The 19,363-nt window shown below is 40.5% G+C and overlaps 1 protein-coding gene across 1 annotated transcript in view; it reads left to right on the forward strand.

The window, feature by feature from the left end:
* The window catches only part of LOC132569143 (autocrine proliferation repressor protein A-like), a 62,233-nt gene extending 44,222 nt beyond the window's left edge, over nt 1–18,011 (forward strand). The window contains exons 7-8 of the mRNA XM_060235327.1: nt 6,081–6,210; nt 17,887–18,011. Coding sequence (XP_060091310.1) covers nt 6,081–6,210; nt 17,887–18,011 — 255 coding nt within the window. The remainder of the gene's footprint in view (nt 1–6,080; nt 6,211–17,886) is intronic.
* The last annotated feature ends 1,352 nt before the right edge of the window (nt 18,012–19,363 follow it).

Here is a 19,363-nt window from a genome sequence, read left to right on the forward strand (position 1 = left end):
GGCCCATGACGCTGTACAAGCCCTGCAAAGCTCAGATTTATGGCTCCATGAGAAGGTGCTTTACCTGGATAACAGATTAAGGGCTGCAAACCTGAAATTCAGAGGCCTGCCAGAACAGGCGGAAGAGAACCAGGAGGTAAAAATCTTTATTGCCTCATGGCTTGCTTCAGCCCTCCACCTCCAAGATGGAGTCGCCCCTCTCATTGATTCTGCCTACCGTTTGGGGGCATTACAGCCCAAGTCAAAAGACTTTTCAAGAGACATACTTGCCACGGTTCCAGACTCCAGGACCAGAACCCTGATTTTACAGACAGCCCGATCTGAAGAGGGCCTACTCTACAAGGGAAAAAAGATCCTGGTTCTAGCCGATCTTTCACCGGAAACCCTGCAGCATAGAAAAGAAATGAAGCCGATTCTAAACTCACTATTTGAACATAAAATACGCTTCCGCTGGGCTTCTCCTATCCAGATACTGGTTGTTCACCAGGGCCTTCGACTAACAGCTTCTGATTTCACCTCCGGCTGTGATCTTCTTAAACAACTGAACATTGACTCTCCTTCATCTCCTGACTCAAGTGGGGCTACTTCATCCCGCCCAACCAACCCACCATTTTCTTTCAAGCCAAGAAGACGACGCTGAGTTCACTATAGATGTTCAGTTCACTTCCTGCTACTTCCATCTCCTGCTACTGAACAGTTGTATTTACACTACCCATGCCATTCTGTTCTGGTTTAAGGGAGCGGGTTTTTCTCTCCTTTTACTTTGTCATATTGTTAAGGGGACAGCCGGGATGTTCCTTCTTTTTGCTCCCCTATTAGATTGTATATTTCTTAAATACTGAGTAAAGTTGCATTGTTTCCTGGTTGGAAACAATGAACAGTTTAGTAAGATTTATGTTGTTAATATTGTTGATTTGTTTTTTTAGGGGGAAAAGTTACCTCTTATTGTTGTCTATTGATGGCCTTCTTCAGACAGTACTTTTTGTTCAGCACTGGTATGTTTTGGTATACTCTGGCCATAACCCACGAATTCAGTGGATCCTTTTAGTGGTGTTTTGGTTTTTGGAAATTTTTATTTTTATACTGAAAAGTGGTTTGTGTTTGCTCAATTTGGTCCAGACAAATATGGTTGTTGTTGTGAACTTGGATTTCTACAGTCAGGTTACCAACCTTGGTACTCCCACCCCAATGTTCTCTCTTTGTTCATTCTGTGATGTGAGAGCAGGGAAAATGTTGTCATTGTTATTTGTTTTTTTTACTTCTTCTCATTATTGTTATACAGAGTCCCAGTCTGGGTTTTACAGGTTTTATAGGGATTTTAACAACATTTTTATACTTCAATGCATTTAAATTATGTCTGATTTAAAGTTAATTTCTCTTAACTGCAGAGGCCTTAACAATATTATCAAAGCTAAGCGGCTTTCATTTGCTTTGACCAAATTGCAACCTTATCTTCTTTTCCTACAAGAAACCCACATTAAGTCGGCAAGCACCACCATACTTTGATCTGTGTGGTTTCACACACAGTATGTAGCTCCTGGTTCTTCTAAATCACGCGGAGTCGCCATCTTACTTTCAAAAAATACTCGGTTTGTTTTGTCGGCTCAAGAAGTAGATCCCCAGGGAAGGTATATCTTTATAAAAGGTATGCTTAACGATTCTCCTTTTACTTTGGTTTCTTTATATGCTCCCAATTCCTCACAAATTACTTTTATAAAAGACACGCTATCTAAACTCGCCCTTTTCCAAGAAAGGGCAGTCATTATAGGGGGGGACTTTAACCAAATCATAGACCCCAAATGGGACAGATCATTTAAGCCACATTCTCCCCCGACTTCTTCCTCAGCACCTATGCAATCTGTGCTTCATAATTTTAACCTATGTGACATTTGGAGAGTACATAACCCGGGGGTTAAGGATTACACCTATTTTTCGGCATTACATAACACCTTTACAAGGATCAATTATTTTCTTATTTCTCCCTCTTTATTGAACCAAGTTTCCCACACCAATATTGGCCTCAGGACACTTTCCGACCACGTTTGGTTGGAGTGCACACTGCATGTTGGTTCTCAGGACAGGCCCTCATTTAATTGGACATTAAACAAATCACTGCTCTTGAACCAAGAATTTTGTACACAAATAGAGCAAGAGATCAATCTTTATTTCAAAAACAATTTGGATTGTGGGGTTTCCAAGGAAATTGTGTGGGATGCAATGAAAGCTGTTCTGCAAGGCAAATGTATCTCCTTGCATTCGGCCTACAAAAAAAGAAAATTAGAACTTAAACAACTTATTTTAGACAATATTAAACATTTGGAACAAAAACACAAGCAAACCTGCTCAAATAAAGTTTACCAAAAACTAGCTCTTGAAAGACAGAAATTAGACTTATTAGAAACATCTAATATCCGAAAAAACCTACTATTCATGAAACAAAGATACTGGTATAATCACCCCCGCTCGTTGAAGCTACTTTCGTGGAAACTCAGGAAAGAGCTAGGCGAAAGACAGATTAATTGTCTTAGAGACAACTCAGGTAAAATACACTCATCAAATAAAAAAATCTTGGACACCTTTCACCAGTTTTTCCAACAGTTATATACCTCGTCCAATCCTCTTTCCCACCTAATAGATCACTTTTTTCAAAACCAGAAGATCCTTACCCAACTGTCTTATGAACATCAAGCCTTTTTAGATTCTCCGATTTCTCCTCTTGAAGTCGCTGATGCCATTAAGGCCTCCAAAATTAATAAAACCCCAGGTAGAGACGGACTACCTTCAGAATTTTATAAAAAATTCAATCTTTTCCTGGTACCTCACCTTACCACTGTTTGCAATCTTGTTCTGGACTCCGGCTGTATGCCCCACTCCTGGTCCCAGGCGAAAATAGTTATGATTCCCAAAAAGGACAAGGACCCATTAAATGTTAAATCTTACTGCCCCATTTCTTTATTAAATAACGATTATAAACTATTTACTTCTATTTTGACTGCTAGATTGAATACAATCATAGGGCTTTATATTCACACCAACCAATCAGGATTCATCCCGAATCGTGATATCACGGACAACACTAGACAAACAATTTACTTAATTCAATATTGCACTTTTCAGCCTTACGATTCCTGCATTCTTGCCTTAGATATAGAGAAGGCCTTCGATAGTGTAGAACCTCTCTTCCTTAAAAAAAAGTCTTACATTACATGGGTTTTGGACCAAGGTTTAAAACGGTTATAGATTCTCTGTATTCCCGTCCATCCGCGTTTATACAAATTAATGGTCAACAGTCCTCTTCACTTATCCTAGAAAGAGGAACTCGTCAAGGCTGCCCCGTAGCACCATTGCTATTTGCCATTGTCATAGAGCCTCTCGCAAATTTGATATGGCTTTCTTCAGAGATCTCTGGCGTCTGTCCAAAATTTTACTTTTAAAATAAGTTTATTTGCCGACGACATAGTCTTATACATTACAAACCCACTACAGTCTATAAAAGCCGTTTCCTCTCTCCTGTCCGATTATAGTAAACTTTCAGGTCTTACAGTTAACCATTCGAAATCAATTCTCTACCCGATTAAAATTTCTGATACTTCTAAAAAAGACATAGTAGCAAACTACCCCTTCCATTGGGTTTTTGATTCCTGGTCTTATTTGGGGCTGAAAATCCCCTTAAATATAGCTGGCCTATGAAAAACTAACTACATGGCTACGGCATCTGAGATTACTACCACGCTAAAGCAATGGGATAAGTTGCAACTATCCTGGATGGAAAGAATCCACACAATTAAATCCTTTATTTTTCCCAAGTTTTTATATCTATTTCGGGCTCTTCCTATTGAGATTTCTCAGCCCATGTTAAAATCCTGGCAACAAATACTGACCTCTTTCATCTGGAAATATAAAAAACCTAGAATCAAAGTATCAACTTTATGTCGATCAAGACTAAAAGGTGGCCTAGCTGTCCCTGACATGGCAAAGTATTATAAAGCTACTATTTTATCCCAGATGACCAAAATATTGTATCAACATCCCCCGCCGCCGTGGACGCCCATAGAGGAAGCTCACTTCACCCCACTGAAATACTACGAACTATTATGGCTTAAGAAAAATGAACGCCCATCGTGGCAACTCATAAACCCATTCCTCAGGGCGCTCTTGTCAGTATGGGATTCAGAGCGTCACTTTCTGGCTCCAGGACTCTCTATTATTTCGTCCTATATAGCACAAAAATATTTTCCCCCTGCCCAACTACCCTCTTCCTTTAAGGTCTGGAGAGATTCTTCAAAAGTTTTTTTCTTTAACCTTCTTTCATCTTCTAAACAACTTTTACCTAAAAATGACCTGGACCAAGTTTTGACTAAGTCAGTACCTTGGTTTGAATACTTTCAGATCAGGCACCTCCTTCAGGACCCTAAAGTGATCTCTTCACTTTCCCGCCCTTCATCTGACTATGAACACCTGGTTCTTCATTTTCACGAAGAGAGAATGCCTAAAAGTCTCATCTCACGGCTATATCAAATCCTATTGTCCAAACTCGAAGCAACCTTACCCTCTTACACCACTCAATGGCATAAGGACTGTGACACCATTCTCTCTCCCGGCCAATGGGACTCTATATGGGCTAGTGATGCCCTACAATCTACCATTATAAATATATCTCAGCAAAACTTTAAACTAATAGCACGTTGGTACCTTACTCCTAATCAGTTTTCCCACATGACTCAGTTAGGCTCCTCGGACTGCTGGAGAAACTGTGGGCTCAAAGCCTCTTACTTCCACCGTTGGTGGGACTGCCCCAAAATTAGACCATTCTGGACTTCAATTTGTGCCCATCTCTCCTCCCTGACAGGGGTTTTGATCCCTGACAACCCAACAAGGATACTCCTTAATCATTGGTCCGATACTCGTCTGTCATCTTCTAAAAAATCCTTGGTAGTTAAACTTCTGACGTCTGCTAAAACCACAATTGCGCAGTCTTGGAAAAACTCATTGAATTTGACACTTGATAATTGGCTACTTAAAGTCTGGGAACACATTGTAATGGATAAAATTCAGGCAGCCATAGATCACAAAGACCCATACCAAGCCTACTCTAAGAATTTGGCAACCTGGCTTCCCATTTTAGAAAAGCTTGACACCGATCCATTTTATGCTAACTCTTATACTAAAAACAAAATGTATAAGGATTTCCTTTTGCTATAAATTTTTTTTTAACAAGTTAAGTTCAAGTTAATTACAAGTGTATTACATCTTTTTTTTTCTTTCCTTTCCCCGATTTTATTTTATTTTTAAATACTGTGTTATAACTATTATAAATATTATTATCGTCAGTTTGTATTTTGTTTTTAAAGGTCGTTTTTGTTATGTATTTTGTTTACTAAGCTTACAATGCTATTCCTGTTGATCCTAACGGTAAACTTCTTGTCTTATGGATTGTAAGCTATTTTTACGTTTCAATAAAATTGTTTAAAATTAAAAAAAACAGCATAATAAAAGCAGTAAAACAGTAATATGACAACATAGGTGGCAGTTCCAATCGGCATCAATGAAGCTATAGGCTCAAAGATAAATAAAAAGATGGCATCACCAGAAGTACAGGAGGCCAAGTAGATGGGATATGGATGCCCACTGCCTCAACGAAAGGCCCGGTGAAATAGCTCCATCTTACAGGCCCTGTGAAAAGGTAGTAAGTCTGAATCTGAATCTCTGCAGGGAGCTGATTCGAACCTGTCCATGTCAAAAAGCCCTGGCCCTGGTTGAGGCAAGATGGATGTCCTTTGGGCCAGGCATGGTTAGACAATGTTGTGAAGTGGATTGTAATGATCTTCAGGGCACATATGGGGAGAGGCGGTCCTGTAGGTACCATCACGATCTATTTCTAGCTATAGAGGAATCATCAAAATTCAGGCTAGCCCACTAGATTGGGCTCTCAATATCTTCCAAAGCATCCTGGTTTGCCACATTGGCTGGCTGGTCTTATTCTAAAAACTCCAGTTCTTAAACTGCTGGGCAGCACCATCCAACTCTGCTGAGTGTATATTCGTGTGCATCCAAGACTCATGATCCAAATTTTTCAACAGAGTTTCCACCACCAATACCGAGCATATTGCGGCTGGTCTTATATGCTGAAACCCTTCTATGAGATGAATATAACACAAGAGTTGGATAATCCCCGTTTCAGTGATCTGGTTCGTCTTGTGGACCCCATAGGTAAGCATGTATGATCCTTGTGGATACACAGTGAATTTCTAGAGAAGAAAGAACTGGAGTGATTGTTAATAAATCAACCACTCTAGTTAATTTTAAATTCTCCCATACCTTAAAATCATCTGTCTGCCAAGACTCAGCAAACTCATCATAATTGAATACTGGCATAAAAGGCAACCTGTACAATCCCAACTTGTTCTTACAATTCAATTAGGTCTATCCTCATTAATACCAACTTGATATTATTAACTTTGAAGCCCAAAATTGCACCAAACTCCTTTTTCAAGTATAAACAATTTTTTTGGTAACATATGGAAGAATAACAATATCAATATCTTACAACTTAAAAAAGCAATTAGTCTTCCCCATATCTTACTTTTCTCCCACCCCTCCCCCCGTTATGTGACCCCCGCCAGTTTTGTTTACTTAAGAAAACAGATATTAAGGTACACTTAACTATTAAAAAAATAAAAACAGAAATACTAAAAGCCGTATTCTTCTTTTAAAACTTAATCATTATCAAAAACTGTCCAATATCACTTTATTTTCCACTCTTTTTCTATGTAACTTCTGAACTTCTTCTACTCCCTCTTAAAAATTTCCAAATCGTAATCTCTTAATGTTCTTGTTAATTTGTCCATTTCACTCCATGTCATAACTTTTATAATCCAGTCCCATTTCTCTGGTATTTTTTCTTGCTTCCACAGCTGCACATACAATGTCCTAGCAGCTGAGAGCAAGTACCGGATTAAAGTTCTATCTTCTTTTGGAAATGTTTCCATTTGTAGTCCCAACAGAAAAATCTCTGCAACTTTATTGAATTCATATCCCAAAATTTTTGAAATCTCTTGCTGAATCATCTGCCAAAACTTTTTAGCTCTTTCACAAGTCCACCACATATGGTAGAAAGAACCTTCATGCTTTTTACATTTCCAACATGTCAGGCATCTTATTGTTCATCTTTGCCAGTTTTTTAGGAGTCATATACCATCTATACATCATCTTAAAATAATTTTCTTTAATAATAATAATAACTTTTTATTTGTATCCCGCCCTCCCCGCACAAGCAGGCTCAGGGCGGCTCACAACATATAAATGCAATACCATATAATAAAATCATATAAACAATAAAATCATCTTAAATCAGTATACAGTTACATTAAAATTGACATTAAGGTGCTAAATAGATCTTAAATTCAGTAGAAGAGCAGAAAACATACACAGCGACATTATCTTAGCTCGGCATGGGAGAAGGCTATTTTGAAGAGGTATGTCTTACAGGCCCTGCAAAATTGATTTACACATCGCAGGGCCCGTACCTCCTCCGGGAGTTGGTTCCAGAGTAGTGGGGCCGCAACAGAGAAGGCCTGATCCCAGGTGGTCTTTAATCTGGCCTCCCTTGGCCCAGGGATATTCAGCTGGTGCTTACCAGCTGACCTCAGTGCTCTCTGGGGCTCATATGGGGAGAGACGGTCCCTCAGGTAGACAGGCCCTCGGCCATATAGGGCTTTAAAGGTCATGACCAGCACCTTGTAACGAACTCGGTAGACCATTGGCAGCCAGTGCAGTTCACGCAACCCTGGCTGTATGTGCTCCCATCTTGGAAGCCCCAATAGCAGCCTAGCTGCCGCGTTCTGCACCAGCTGCAACCACCGAGTTCGGCACAAGGGCAGCCCCATGTAGAGGGCGTTGCAGTAATCCAGTCTGGAGGTGACCGTAGCATGAATCACCGTTGCCAGGTCCCGGCGCTCCAGGAAGGGGGCCAACTGCTTTGCCCGCCGAAGATGAAAAAATGCGGACTTGGCAGTGGCCACTATCTGTGCCTCCATAGATAGTGAAGGCTCCAGAAGGACCCCCAAGCTCCTGACCCTGTGGGCCACTTTCATTGGCACACCGTCAAGAGCTGGCAAGGGAATTTCCCCTCCTGGGGCACCGTGACCCAAACAAAGGACCTCCGTCTTCGTTGGATTCAGCTTCAGCCCACTCAGCCTGAGCCAGCCAGCCACGGCCTGCAATGCAAGCTCCAGGTTTTCTGGGACGCAGTCAGGCCGGCCATCCATTAGTAGATAGAGCTGGGTGTCATCTGCATATTGATGGCACCCAAGCCCAAAGCTCCGGGCAATCTGGGCAAGGGGGCGCATATAGATGTTAAACAACATCGGAGAGAGGACTGCCCCTTGTGGCACTCCAAACACTAGTGGGTGCCTCCGGGACAGCTCTCTCCCAATTGCCACCCTTTGTCCCTGACCATCAAGAAAGGAGGAGAGCCACTGTAAGGCCAACCCCCTAATCCCTGCGTCGGCGAGCCGGTGGGTCAGTAACCGATGGTCGACCGTGTCGAATGCAGCCGACAGGTCTAACAACATCAGCACCGCCACGCCGCCTCGATCCAGATGCTTTGACATGTTGCGAGTTTCATAGAGTTCTTCCACAAATATTCCCAAGATTCCATTTTTATTTCTTTATTAACATTAATTGCCCATTTAATCATTTGAGATTTCACTACTTCATCCTCTGTAGACCATTGTAAAAGTAATTTGTAAACTTTTGAAATTAATTTGTCATTATCTCCAAGCAGAACTTTTTCCAATTCCGTTTGTTCTTTCCTTATTCCTTCAGTTTTAATGTCATTCTCTACCAAGCTCTTTATTTGTTGCATTTGAAACCAATCAAATTTGTAACTCAATTCTTCAGCAGTTTTCAGTTCTGTTTTCCCACTTTGTATTTTTAACAATTGACTATATGACAACCACTTTTCTTTACCTATCTCAGCCGTTATCTTTATTACTTCAGCTGGCACTATCCATAAAGGTCTTCTCTCACCTCCATATTTCTTGTATTTAATCCATGTATTTAATAAATTGCTTCTTATATAATGGTGAGAGAAAAGACCATCCATCCTTTTTTCCCCATAATATAAATACGCGTGCCAGCCAAATTTATTTCCATGACCTTCTAACATTAAAAGTTTTTTGTTTAACAGCGTTATCCATTCTTTTATCCACACTAAACAAACTGCTTCATGATATAATTTTAAATCTGGTAGTTGAAATCCGCCTCTCTCTTTGGCATCTGACAAAACTTTCATTTTAATCCTTGGCTTCTTCCCAGCCCACACAAATTCTGAAATTTTCCTACGCCATTTATCAAATTGTTTAGCATCCTTCACAATAGAAATAGTTTGAAACAAATACATTATCCTTGGTAGAATATTCATTTTGATTGCAGCAATTCTGCTCAGCAATGACAGATTAAGCTTATTCCATTTTAACATATCTTCGTCCATTTTACACCACAATTTCTCATAATTATTTTTAAACAGATCAATATTTTTCATTGTTATCTCCACCTCTAGGTACTTTACCTTAGAAGTGACTTCACAGCCTGTTAGTCTCTGTAATTCTTGTTGCTTATTCATCTACATATTTTTACACAGAATTTTTTATTTTTCTCTATTAATACAAAGTCCCGCCAACTCCCCATATTCTTGTATTTTAGCTAACAACAAAGGTGTAACTTGTAAGGGACTTTCATTTATAAACATTATGTCGTCAGCAAACGCTCTATATTTGTAAGTACACCCTTTTATTCGTAAACCCTGTATTTCTTTTTCTTCTTGAATCTGCATCAATAAAATTTCAAGAGTAATTATAAACAACAGTGGTGAAAGTGGACAGCCTTGTCTAGTACCTTTACTAATTTTCATTTCTTCTGTGAGGTCTGCATTAACACACAATCTTGCCCTTTGTTCGGAGTATATTGCTTTTATCATTTTTATAAAACTTTCTCCCAACTCCATTTTTTCCATTACCACAAACATAAAGTCCCAGCTTAAATTGTCAAATGCTTTCTCTGCATCGGCAAAGAATTATGCTACTTCTTTTCCTGGATGTCTTTCATAATATTCTACAATGTTTACAACAGTCCTAATATTGTCTCTTATTTGTTTTTTGGGAAGAAACCCTGCTTGATCTTCCTTTATAAAATTTATCAGATGATGTTTAAGCCGTTCTGCCAAGATTCTTGTAAATATTTTGTAATCATTATTTAATAACGAAATTGGTCTATAATTTTTTACATTCGTGGCATCTCTATCTTCTTTAGGTATCAACGAAATAACAGCTTCTTTCCATGTATTTGGCACTTTCCCTTTTACTCTTATTATGTTTGTGGAGAAACGCCATCTTATGTGGGAGGGAACATGAAACTCCTAAGCAGGCTTTGGCCTAGCCTACCTCCAACCCCCCCTCCCTTCCAGAGCCAAACCAACAACTCTAGGGAGAAAGCCTCCTAGAGCAGCAGGAAGTTCTTTTGTTCTATGTATGTGAGTTAGCAGAAAGAGAAGGCAGTTCTCAACTGGCGCTCGAAGGAGGAGGTTGTGAGCATGGGGGCTCCTGCCTGTGAGGCCCCCAGGCAGTCAGACCAAGTAAGTCATCCCCAAGGCGGGGCAAGTTTAGACCAGGGACAGTAGGATGCATTATAACCATCTTTTCTTTGGCATGCTGTTTGCTGTGTGGGTGCTGTGCTGTGCTAACTTTGTATATGCAACTGATTTTGGTTTGCTCTTCTTTTCTTTTTCTCTTTTAATTAAATATTTTTGCTGTTTTTGAATGCTGGCAGTCCAACTCTGTACCACATAGATCCCCAACCGCCTTAGACCATGCTGCATTAAGAAGGGGGCCCCGGGGAAGGCATGCAGTTGGATAAGGTGCCAATCCTCCAGGGGTTCCCCGAAGAAGTGCTGTGGTCTCTGTGATACCCAAGTACTGGGTGGCAGAGGGCCTTGAGGCCTGGCCTCATAGCTGGAGAGGGGGATTGGGAGTCCTGTTCCTCTCAATCTGAACCCCTAGACTGAGCAGGTGGTGGCAGTGAGCCCAAGTGGCAGGAGGAGAAATAGCTCCCTCCAGGAGTTGGCGACTCAAGAGGGAGTTGACGGGACCGGGTCTGAAGGCAGAATTGGGCCGGTTCCGTCACATTTGGTGGCAGCGGTGGGATAAGAACAAACAGAGAACTTGATTGGCCAGGCAGTTTTGTTTTTTGATACGTGCAAGCACCCAGAGGTTTTGTTTTATTTTCGGGTCAACTGGAATAGGGAAAGTTTAGTTAGTCAGGATGGAGCGTGCTAAGAGACTGGAAATCCTGAAGATGACAAAGCCACAGCTCCAGGAAGAGTGCGCAAAGCAAAGGCTGGAGTGTGACAACATGACTGTAGCAGATATGAAAGACCTCCTGTTGGAGCATCATCAGCATTCAGGGGCACCTGCAGAAGTGCCCCCCACCCAGTCAGAAGCAATCTTGCGACTACAGTTGGAACTGGAGAGAATGCGTATCGAGGCGGACCGAGACCGCAGACGGGAGGAAAGAGAGAGGGATGAGATCCGCAGACAGAGGAATGAAAGACAAGCTGAGATCCGCAGACGGGAGGAGAGAGAGAGAGCTGAGATCCGCAGACGGGAGCAGGAAGAGCAACGTCGCCATGAGCTTGAGGTGCTACGTCTGGAAGCTGAACAAAGCAAAAAGATCAAAGTCACCCCCAAAGACTTTGCAGTGTACAAAGAGGGAGAAGACCCCTCCATATACCTCTCCAACTTTGAGAAGGCAGCCAAACAATGGGGGATTGCAGAGGAAGACTATATGTCTTACCTCTGTAGCATCCTGACTGGAGAACTTTCAGCCATCTATCACAGCATGCCTATGGAAGATGGGGGGATAACTTTTGCAGCCTATAAAGCCACTGTATTTAAAAGGTTTAAACTGGGGCCAAACCACTCCCGAAAGCAGTTCAGGGGTTTAGCTCCACAAGAATGTAAATCCTATTCTGAATGTGGGGTAATGAAGGAACAGACAGTTCCAGTGCTATTGGGCCGGGATTTATTGGTTGGCCAGTACTTTATCAATGCTGTAACCCACAGCCAAACCCTCAGAGGAAAGTGGGAGGAGGAAGGCAACTTTAGGGAAGCCACCTCACCACCAGCCAGGGAGGGGGAAATAGCCCAGGTTACTGAGGACGAAGAGAGGGCAGTCACCCAGGAGGGGGAGGACCAGCCTGTCTCAAGCCCTGGAGGAGGGTGTTCCCAAGAGGAAAAGGGGTGTAGCTTTCCCCAAGTGCAGCAAGAGGCTGTAGATGTTCCTAGCGAGGAAGGGAACCTGTCTAGCATAAAGGATGTGCATACTGAAGAGACAGAGGTGGAGAGTGGAGATTTCACAGGAGGTTCTGAGAGCAGCAAGGCTAATGTGGGCTCAGAGGAGCACATAGCTGAAGGCTTGGGGTGAACCCCTAAACTGAACCCCTAGACTGAGCAGGTGGTGGCAGCGAGTCCAAGTGGTAGGAGGAGAAATAGCTCCCTCCAGGAGTTGGCGACTCAAGAGGGAGTTGACAGGACCGGGTCTGAAGGCAGAATCGGGCCGGTTCCGTCACAATGTTCATCAACTTCTGCAATTTTGGTATTAATTCCTCCTTCAGAGTTTTAAAATATTTAACTGTATATCCATCCGGCCCAGGAGCTTTTCCATTTTTCATTGCGTTGTTTGCTGCTTCAATTTCAATCTTTTCAATTGGATCATTCAAAACTTTTCTCATATTTTCAGTTAGGGGATCTATTTTTAACTTTTGTAGATATTCATCTATCTTCTCTTTCTTTACTTTAACACCTTTAAACAGTTTGGCGTAGTACTTGAAAAATTCTCTTTTTATTCCCTCTTGAGTGACCACTTCCCTTCCATCTACCACAATTCTACTAATAGTTCTATTTTCTCTCTTTTTCTTCAATTGCCAAGCCAAGTACTTTCCCGGTTTATTTGCTCCTTCAAATGATTTTTGCTGAAGTCTTTTCAAACTCCATTCCACTTTTTTATTCAACAAATGTCTTAGATGAGTTTGTAATATTGTAATTTCTTTTAGAATTTTCTTTTTCCCTGGTCTTTTTCTCAGCTCCCCTTCCTTCTTCTTTATTTCATTTTGAATGTCCAATAATTGTTTCTCTTTTCTTCTTTTATCTTTATTGTTCAAGGTAATCAACAATCCTCTCATTACTGCTTTATAAGCATCCCAGACCATCTGAAACTCAATATCTTCCCTATCATTCACTTGGAAAAAAGCTTTAGTTTCTTTTTCTAGATATGTCACTGTTTCCTTATTCTGCAGCAAATCCTCATTCAATCTCCATCTTCTCAATTTCTTGGACAATTTTGTAATCCACATTATTGGGTTATGATCAGCCCCAATTTTAGGTAAAATCTTTATCTTCTTTGTTATAAGACTTAAGTCTTTAGTTCCCCACAGCATGTCAATTCTAGAAAAGGTTTTATGTCTTGCTGAAAAAAAAGTATAGTCCCACATTTCAGGGTTAAATTTCCTCCATATATCTTCTAAATGTTCTTGTTTAACCAACTCAAAGAAAGACTTCGGCAATTTCCCTTCCTTCCCATCATTTTTTTCCCTCTAGATCTATCCAATAAGTTCTTAACTGTTCCATTGAAATCTCCCATTAAAAATACTTGATCATAGGTCAATTCATCAAGTTTTTGTGTAATGTCTTTTAAAAAAGCGTCCTTTGCACCATTAGGCGCATACAGTCCCAATAACAATGTCTTTTTTCCATTTAAAGTTGTCTCCACTGCTACAAATCTTTCATCTTTATCTTTAAACACTAATTTTGGCTCCAATTCTTGTTTAACATATAAAACCACTCCCCTTTTCTTCTGTTCTGCTAATTAAAAAAAAATTTACTCCCTATTGTTTGTTCCATAAAAATTTATAATCCTTTTGTTTAATATGTACTTCATGCAAACATATTATATTACAATTTTGTTTCTTAATCCAATGAAATGTTGCCCTTCTTTTTTGTGGTGAATTTAGTCCATTAACAGTCCAAGACAATAATTTGTAATCCATCATAGTGCAAATTCTTTATTTTCTTCAAAAAATCTACGCAACTCCTGAGCATTTGTAAGTGTGACTCTTTTCCCCTGGAGTTCAAAGCTCAAGCCTTCAGGTATAATCCATTTGAATCTTGTGCCAATTTCCCTCAGTTTTCTGTCAATTTTTTATATGTTCTCCTATCATTTATCACTAGCCTTGGTAGCTCCTTCATGATTCTCACTTTACTGCCTCCCACTATCAGTGCCTTTTCAAAAATTTTATTCATGATCCTTCCCACCATTTCTTTTGTCATATATCTTACAACAACATCTCTTGGTAGAATATTTTTCCTGGCAAAAAGTGAATTCACTCTGTACATATAATCATACATATTTTTAGTCTCTTCAGGATCTTCCTCTAAGAATTCTGCAATTATTTTTATTATATATCCTTTCAAGTCACCATTCTCCACTTCAGGTACTCCTCTCAAACGTATCTGAGTTTCCATCATTTTGCAGTCATGGATTGTCACTTTTTCTTGAATTTTCAACAAGGTGGCATCATAAACTTTCATTTTCCCTTCTACTTCCTGCACTTTCATAGCTGTTTCTTTTCTTTTGTTTTCTTTTCACTACTTCCTGTTCTGGTTACTACAAAGTCACAAGAAGATCTCACGATACTTGACGTACTTCCTGTCTCTCTCAGACGTGCTGCAGGTCTGTTCCAGTATGACGATGTTGCTTTTCTTTCCAAAACCGCAAGTAGACAAAACAATAAATTCCTTCCCACTTTTTAGCAGTTTTTCACACTGTCCATTATAGTTATAAAATCCAAATGTTGCCTCTTCCTTCCCTCTTCTTCCAAGCTTTCTATATTCCCTTTTCCCACCTTTTAACTTTGTCCCTTTAAGCTATAAATAGCTCCGGATTGAAAAAATAATCTTCTGTACTTTTTCTTCCGATTATCCAAGTTTCCACTGGTCATTCCAAGCTTTAGCTGTTTTAAAATGTCCAAGAAGTTTAGGATCTTGATGAGCTTATGTCAAATGAATGATTCTGGATACTTCTGAAGATGATGACTATGCAACTTCCCCTGAGACCCCTCAAAGCCTCAAAAGAGTCCCCTCCGGGGCTCTCTTTAAGCCAAGGTAAATCTCGTTAAAGTTTCCCTTGCATGCCTTGGACTAATGTCTGAGAAAAGTAGGCAGTAGACATTAATTTGACCTCCACTACCCTGAACAGAAGTTCCAGCCAGCTCCCGTTATGAGAGACAGCTCAGCTTGACATTTTCCTCCCCCGGAATCTGCACCAAACTCCTTTTTCAACTTGTTTCAATCCTGAGCGGAAATCTGAGAATCTTTTTTTGTAATAACAATATTATTATCATATTACTATACCAGATTAGTGGTGTTTTGTTGGCAATTAATGTCTTTAATAACTTGATGTTGTCATATAGCAATGCTAGAAGAAGAAGAAGAAGAAGAAGAAGAAGAAGAAGAAGAAGAAGAAGAAGAAGAAGAAGAAGAAGAAGAAGAAGAAGAAGAAGAAGATATTGGATTTATATCCCACCCTCCACTCCAAAGAGTTTCAGAGCGGCTCACAATCTCCTTTACCTTCCTCCCCCACAACAGACACCCTTTGAGGTGGGTGGGGCTGGAGAGGGCTCTCACAGCAGCTGCCCTTTCAAGGACAACCTCTGCCAGGACTATGACTGACCCAAGGCCATACTAGCAGGTGCAAGTGGAGGAGTGGGGAATCAAACCCGGTTCTCCCAGATAAGAGTCCGCACACTTAACCACTACACAAAACTGGTTCTCAAAATTTCAGTTACAAGACTAAGAAGTATTTGGTGGATTAGCCTAATATGCAAATGTGTTCATGCTACAAAAAAAGCCAAGGTGATCAATTGTAATATTTCCCATAAAGGCCCAATCTATTTTATCAAATGCCTTTTCTGTGTCAATGAAAAAAAATTGTGGGCATACATCTTCAGAAAGGTTTATTAAATTAAACAACCTTCTGATGTTCCAAGCCCTTATGCATCCTTATATTTGATCCATATCAATATAAGTATATAGTATGCCATTTAATCTATTGGCCAAAATGTAAAATCTTTTTCAGAACTTCAGTATGAGACTGACAGTAGCCCCTTAACATTCTTTCAGTGCCTTCAGATAAGAAATTTAATTGAAACCACATTACATAAGAAGAATATTTTCTTTAAATCAATTTGATTACTGTTTTATTTTATTTTATTTATTTAATTTAATTTATATCGCACCCTCTCTACCAAAGGCAGGCTCAGGGTGGCTCACAGGTTAGGGTCAAACAATGACCAAATAAGATAAAACAGCAATAAAAATGAGACATAAAACAATTATTTAAATCAATCCAAGCTAAAACTTCCTTCAGTGTGTGTGTATATATGTGCGTGTGTGTGTGTGTGTGTATAATTTTTTGTCCACTGTGTGACACAGAGTGTTGGACTGGATGGGCCATTGGCATGATCCAACATGGCTTCTCTTATGTTCTTAAGTTAGGAATAAAAGAATCCTAGAAATAATTGGGATAATATCTGGGAAATATCTGGGAATTACTAGAAACATTGGTAGAAAGCATTTGCAGGCTCTCAAGGACTGTTTTTGTTTTCCCTTTTTTTCCCCCTGAACTTGTTTCTGTATATCAAGCATTTCCATGGGCTTCCATGCCGCTTTTGTCAATTCCAAATGAGTCATTTTCAAGAGGGTCCCCCCCCCCCTTTTGTCCCGGTTCCTTTGTGTTCTTTCCCATTTTTTTGCTCAGAGCTTGCAAAATCTCTCCCCTTTGCCTGGATCTTTCCTTTAAGATTAGTTCTTTTAAGCTTGCAGTGACACAGTGGCACTGGGTTCTGCTGGGCTTTCTGCACATTGCAGCTGGTTGAGGCTGGCTTGCAAAATCCTCGTTCCCTATTTGAATTTGTTGCAAGTCTGTGCTTTGAAGACTGGCATCAGTTCTGTTAAGCTTGCACTGCTTCTGCTGGACATTCTGTCCATTGAAACTTGCAAAAATGGCCCTCATCTTTAGTTTCTACTGTGGAGATTCTCTGGTTTGACATTAGTCCGTTTTTGCTGGTATTGCCATAGTAGCACTTGTTCTGCTGAGCATTCTATTCACTGCAACTGATTGTTTATTTTATTTATTTATTTGATTTATATTCCACCCTCCACACCAAAGCTGGCTCAGGGCAGTACTGAGTTTGAAAAAATGTCCCCCTTTCAATTCCCATTACAGAGATTCTCTGCTTTGATTTTGGTTCTGTTTATTTTGGCACATTAGTTTTTGGTATTGTTAGGATTGTGCAGTTAATAAATCTGTCGGGAGGAATATTATACTTGTTATAAGCACTGTCTTCTACATTTCGTCGTTATAGGTACCAATTATATTTTTGGAAAGAGACTGTTTAGGCTCGTAGCACATTTCGGATGGATGTTAATAGATGGTTATATTGTTGAATGAATTTGCTTGATATTGTGCACTGTGGAAGTTTGTAATATTGGTAAGAAAATTTGCATGAATTTTTGTACTAGTGAGTTGGATGAAAGCATATGATATTTTTATTAGTGGTATTTATACTGTTAAGAGACTATATACATAAATCAACACAGAGAATATATACATGAGTTTATTTAGCATATTTAAATCTATCCGTGATGCAAAGAGCAGCACCTCCTTCGGTCTTGTGCAACGGCTCTTTTTCCATTCTGCTCATCTGGAGTTGAGATTGGAGTGGGACTCTTCATGCACTTTCCATGAAATTAACCTTTGGATTTTCCCTTTTAGCCTACAATGAGCAATACGCAGACACAGCCAAGAACATAATCATTTTATCAGGGGATGAGTTCTTCCCGCCTGACAACTCACGTTATTACTTTTCTCAACTGGAAGGTACAAAATATCTTCAGTAAGTTTATACTCCAAAAATACGTTCTACTTTTCCTTCCTGTTTCTAAATAATAGAAGTTGTAGGAATGGCAAAAATCCCACGAAATTATATTTTCGGCCTTTCAGAGAGGACTCATCAGATCCAAGCTCAACAGCAACTGCACATGACTTGCTTCTATGAAACTTACATAATTGACCCTGGCTAGGTTACTGGCTACTGATCAACAGCAACCATTCCACAAAAGCCACTCTAGCATTGCAGGCCCAGGGCTTGGCAAGGGGAGGTCTTGCAGAGAGTCACAAAAACTCACAACTCCAAATGTTTGGAATAAGACAGGCCACAACATTATTTTTGTATTTTTATATGCATGTGCATTTGTGCGTGTGTGTACCTGGAAGCCATGGTGACCTCTGGTGACAGACCCCTGCCGGGGGCCTGGAGGATATTTAGAGGGGTGCCTGAATGAAGCCTGCCCCTGCTTCCCAACTCTGATATTCCAAGGAGGTCTCCCAAGAATTTGCCAGAGTTAACCCTGCTTAGCTGCCAAGATCTGCTGAGATCAGGCTTGCCTGGGCCATCCAGGTCAGAGCAGACCACAGCATTTATTGCAGGGGTGTCAAACATGCAGTCTGGGGGCCAAATCAGGCTCCCAGAGGGTTCCCATCAGGCCCCTGAGCAACTGGCTATTGTCTGCTTCCTTCTCCCTCTCTCTTGCTTCCTTCTGCATTACAGCTTGCTTTGCAAGGCTTGCTCAATCACACAGGAGCTACAGAGCAAAATCTCTATTTTCTCCATTGGCTGAGGCTTCTCCCTTGGGGAGGAAGGGGGGAGGGAGAGCTTGCTTCTGAGCCAAGCCTCTCTTCCTTCTATTGGCTGAGGCTCCTCTCCCTCCTAGTCCCCTGGGGAAGGAAGGAAAGAACCAGAGCTTGCTTTGCCCAGTTCCCTGGATCCCATGAGAGAAATAGAAAGAAAGCACCTTTAAGACCAATGAGTGCTAATGTTTTAAGCATATTTTAAGAGGGTTTAAAAAAAAAAAAACTGTGTCCTTTATAAAGTGTATATTTCTGCTACCTAATTGTAAATAGGTACACACATGGCCCAACCCAACATGGCCAGCCCAACAAGGTCTCTCACTTATGTTAGATTCGGCCCTCATAACAAATGAGTTCCACACCCCTGATTTATTGATTATAGATGAAGGAGCATTGGCAAAGCATGTGGGTGGATCCTGAGATATCAAGCAAGCCGCCTGCCTCTCAATAAGATATCCCACAGCCTGCCTGATAGAGAAAACCCAGGAGTGACAAATAGTGGTATCATAAGGGCGGTGTCTGTTGAGTACTGTTGAACCTCTTCCTTAGCCGCGTATATGTT

Source organism: Heteronotia binoei, chromosome 3 (assembly GCF_032191835.1).
Source record: "Heteronotia binoei isolate CCM8104 ecotype False Entrance Well chromosome 3, APGP_CSIRO_Hbin_v1, whole genome shotgun sequence".
Taxonomy (NCBI): domain Eukaryota; kingdom Metazoa; phylum Chordata; class Lepidosauria; order Squamata; family Gekkonidae; genus Heteronotia; species Heteronotia binoei.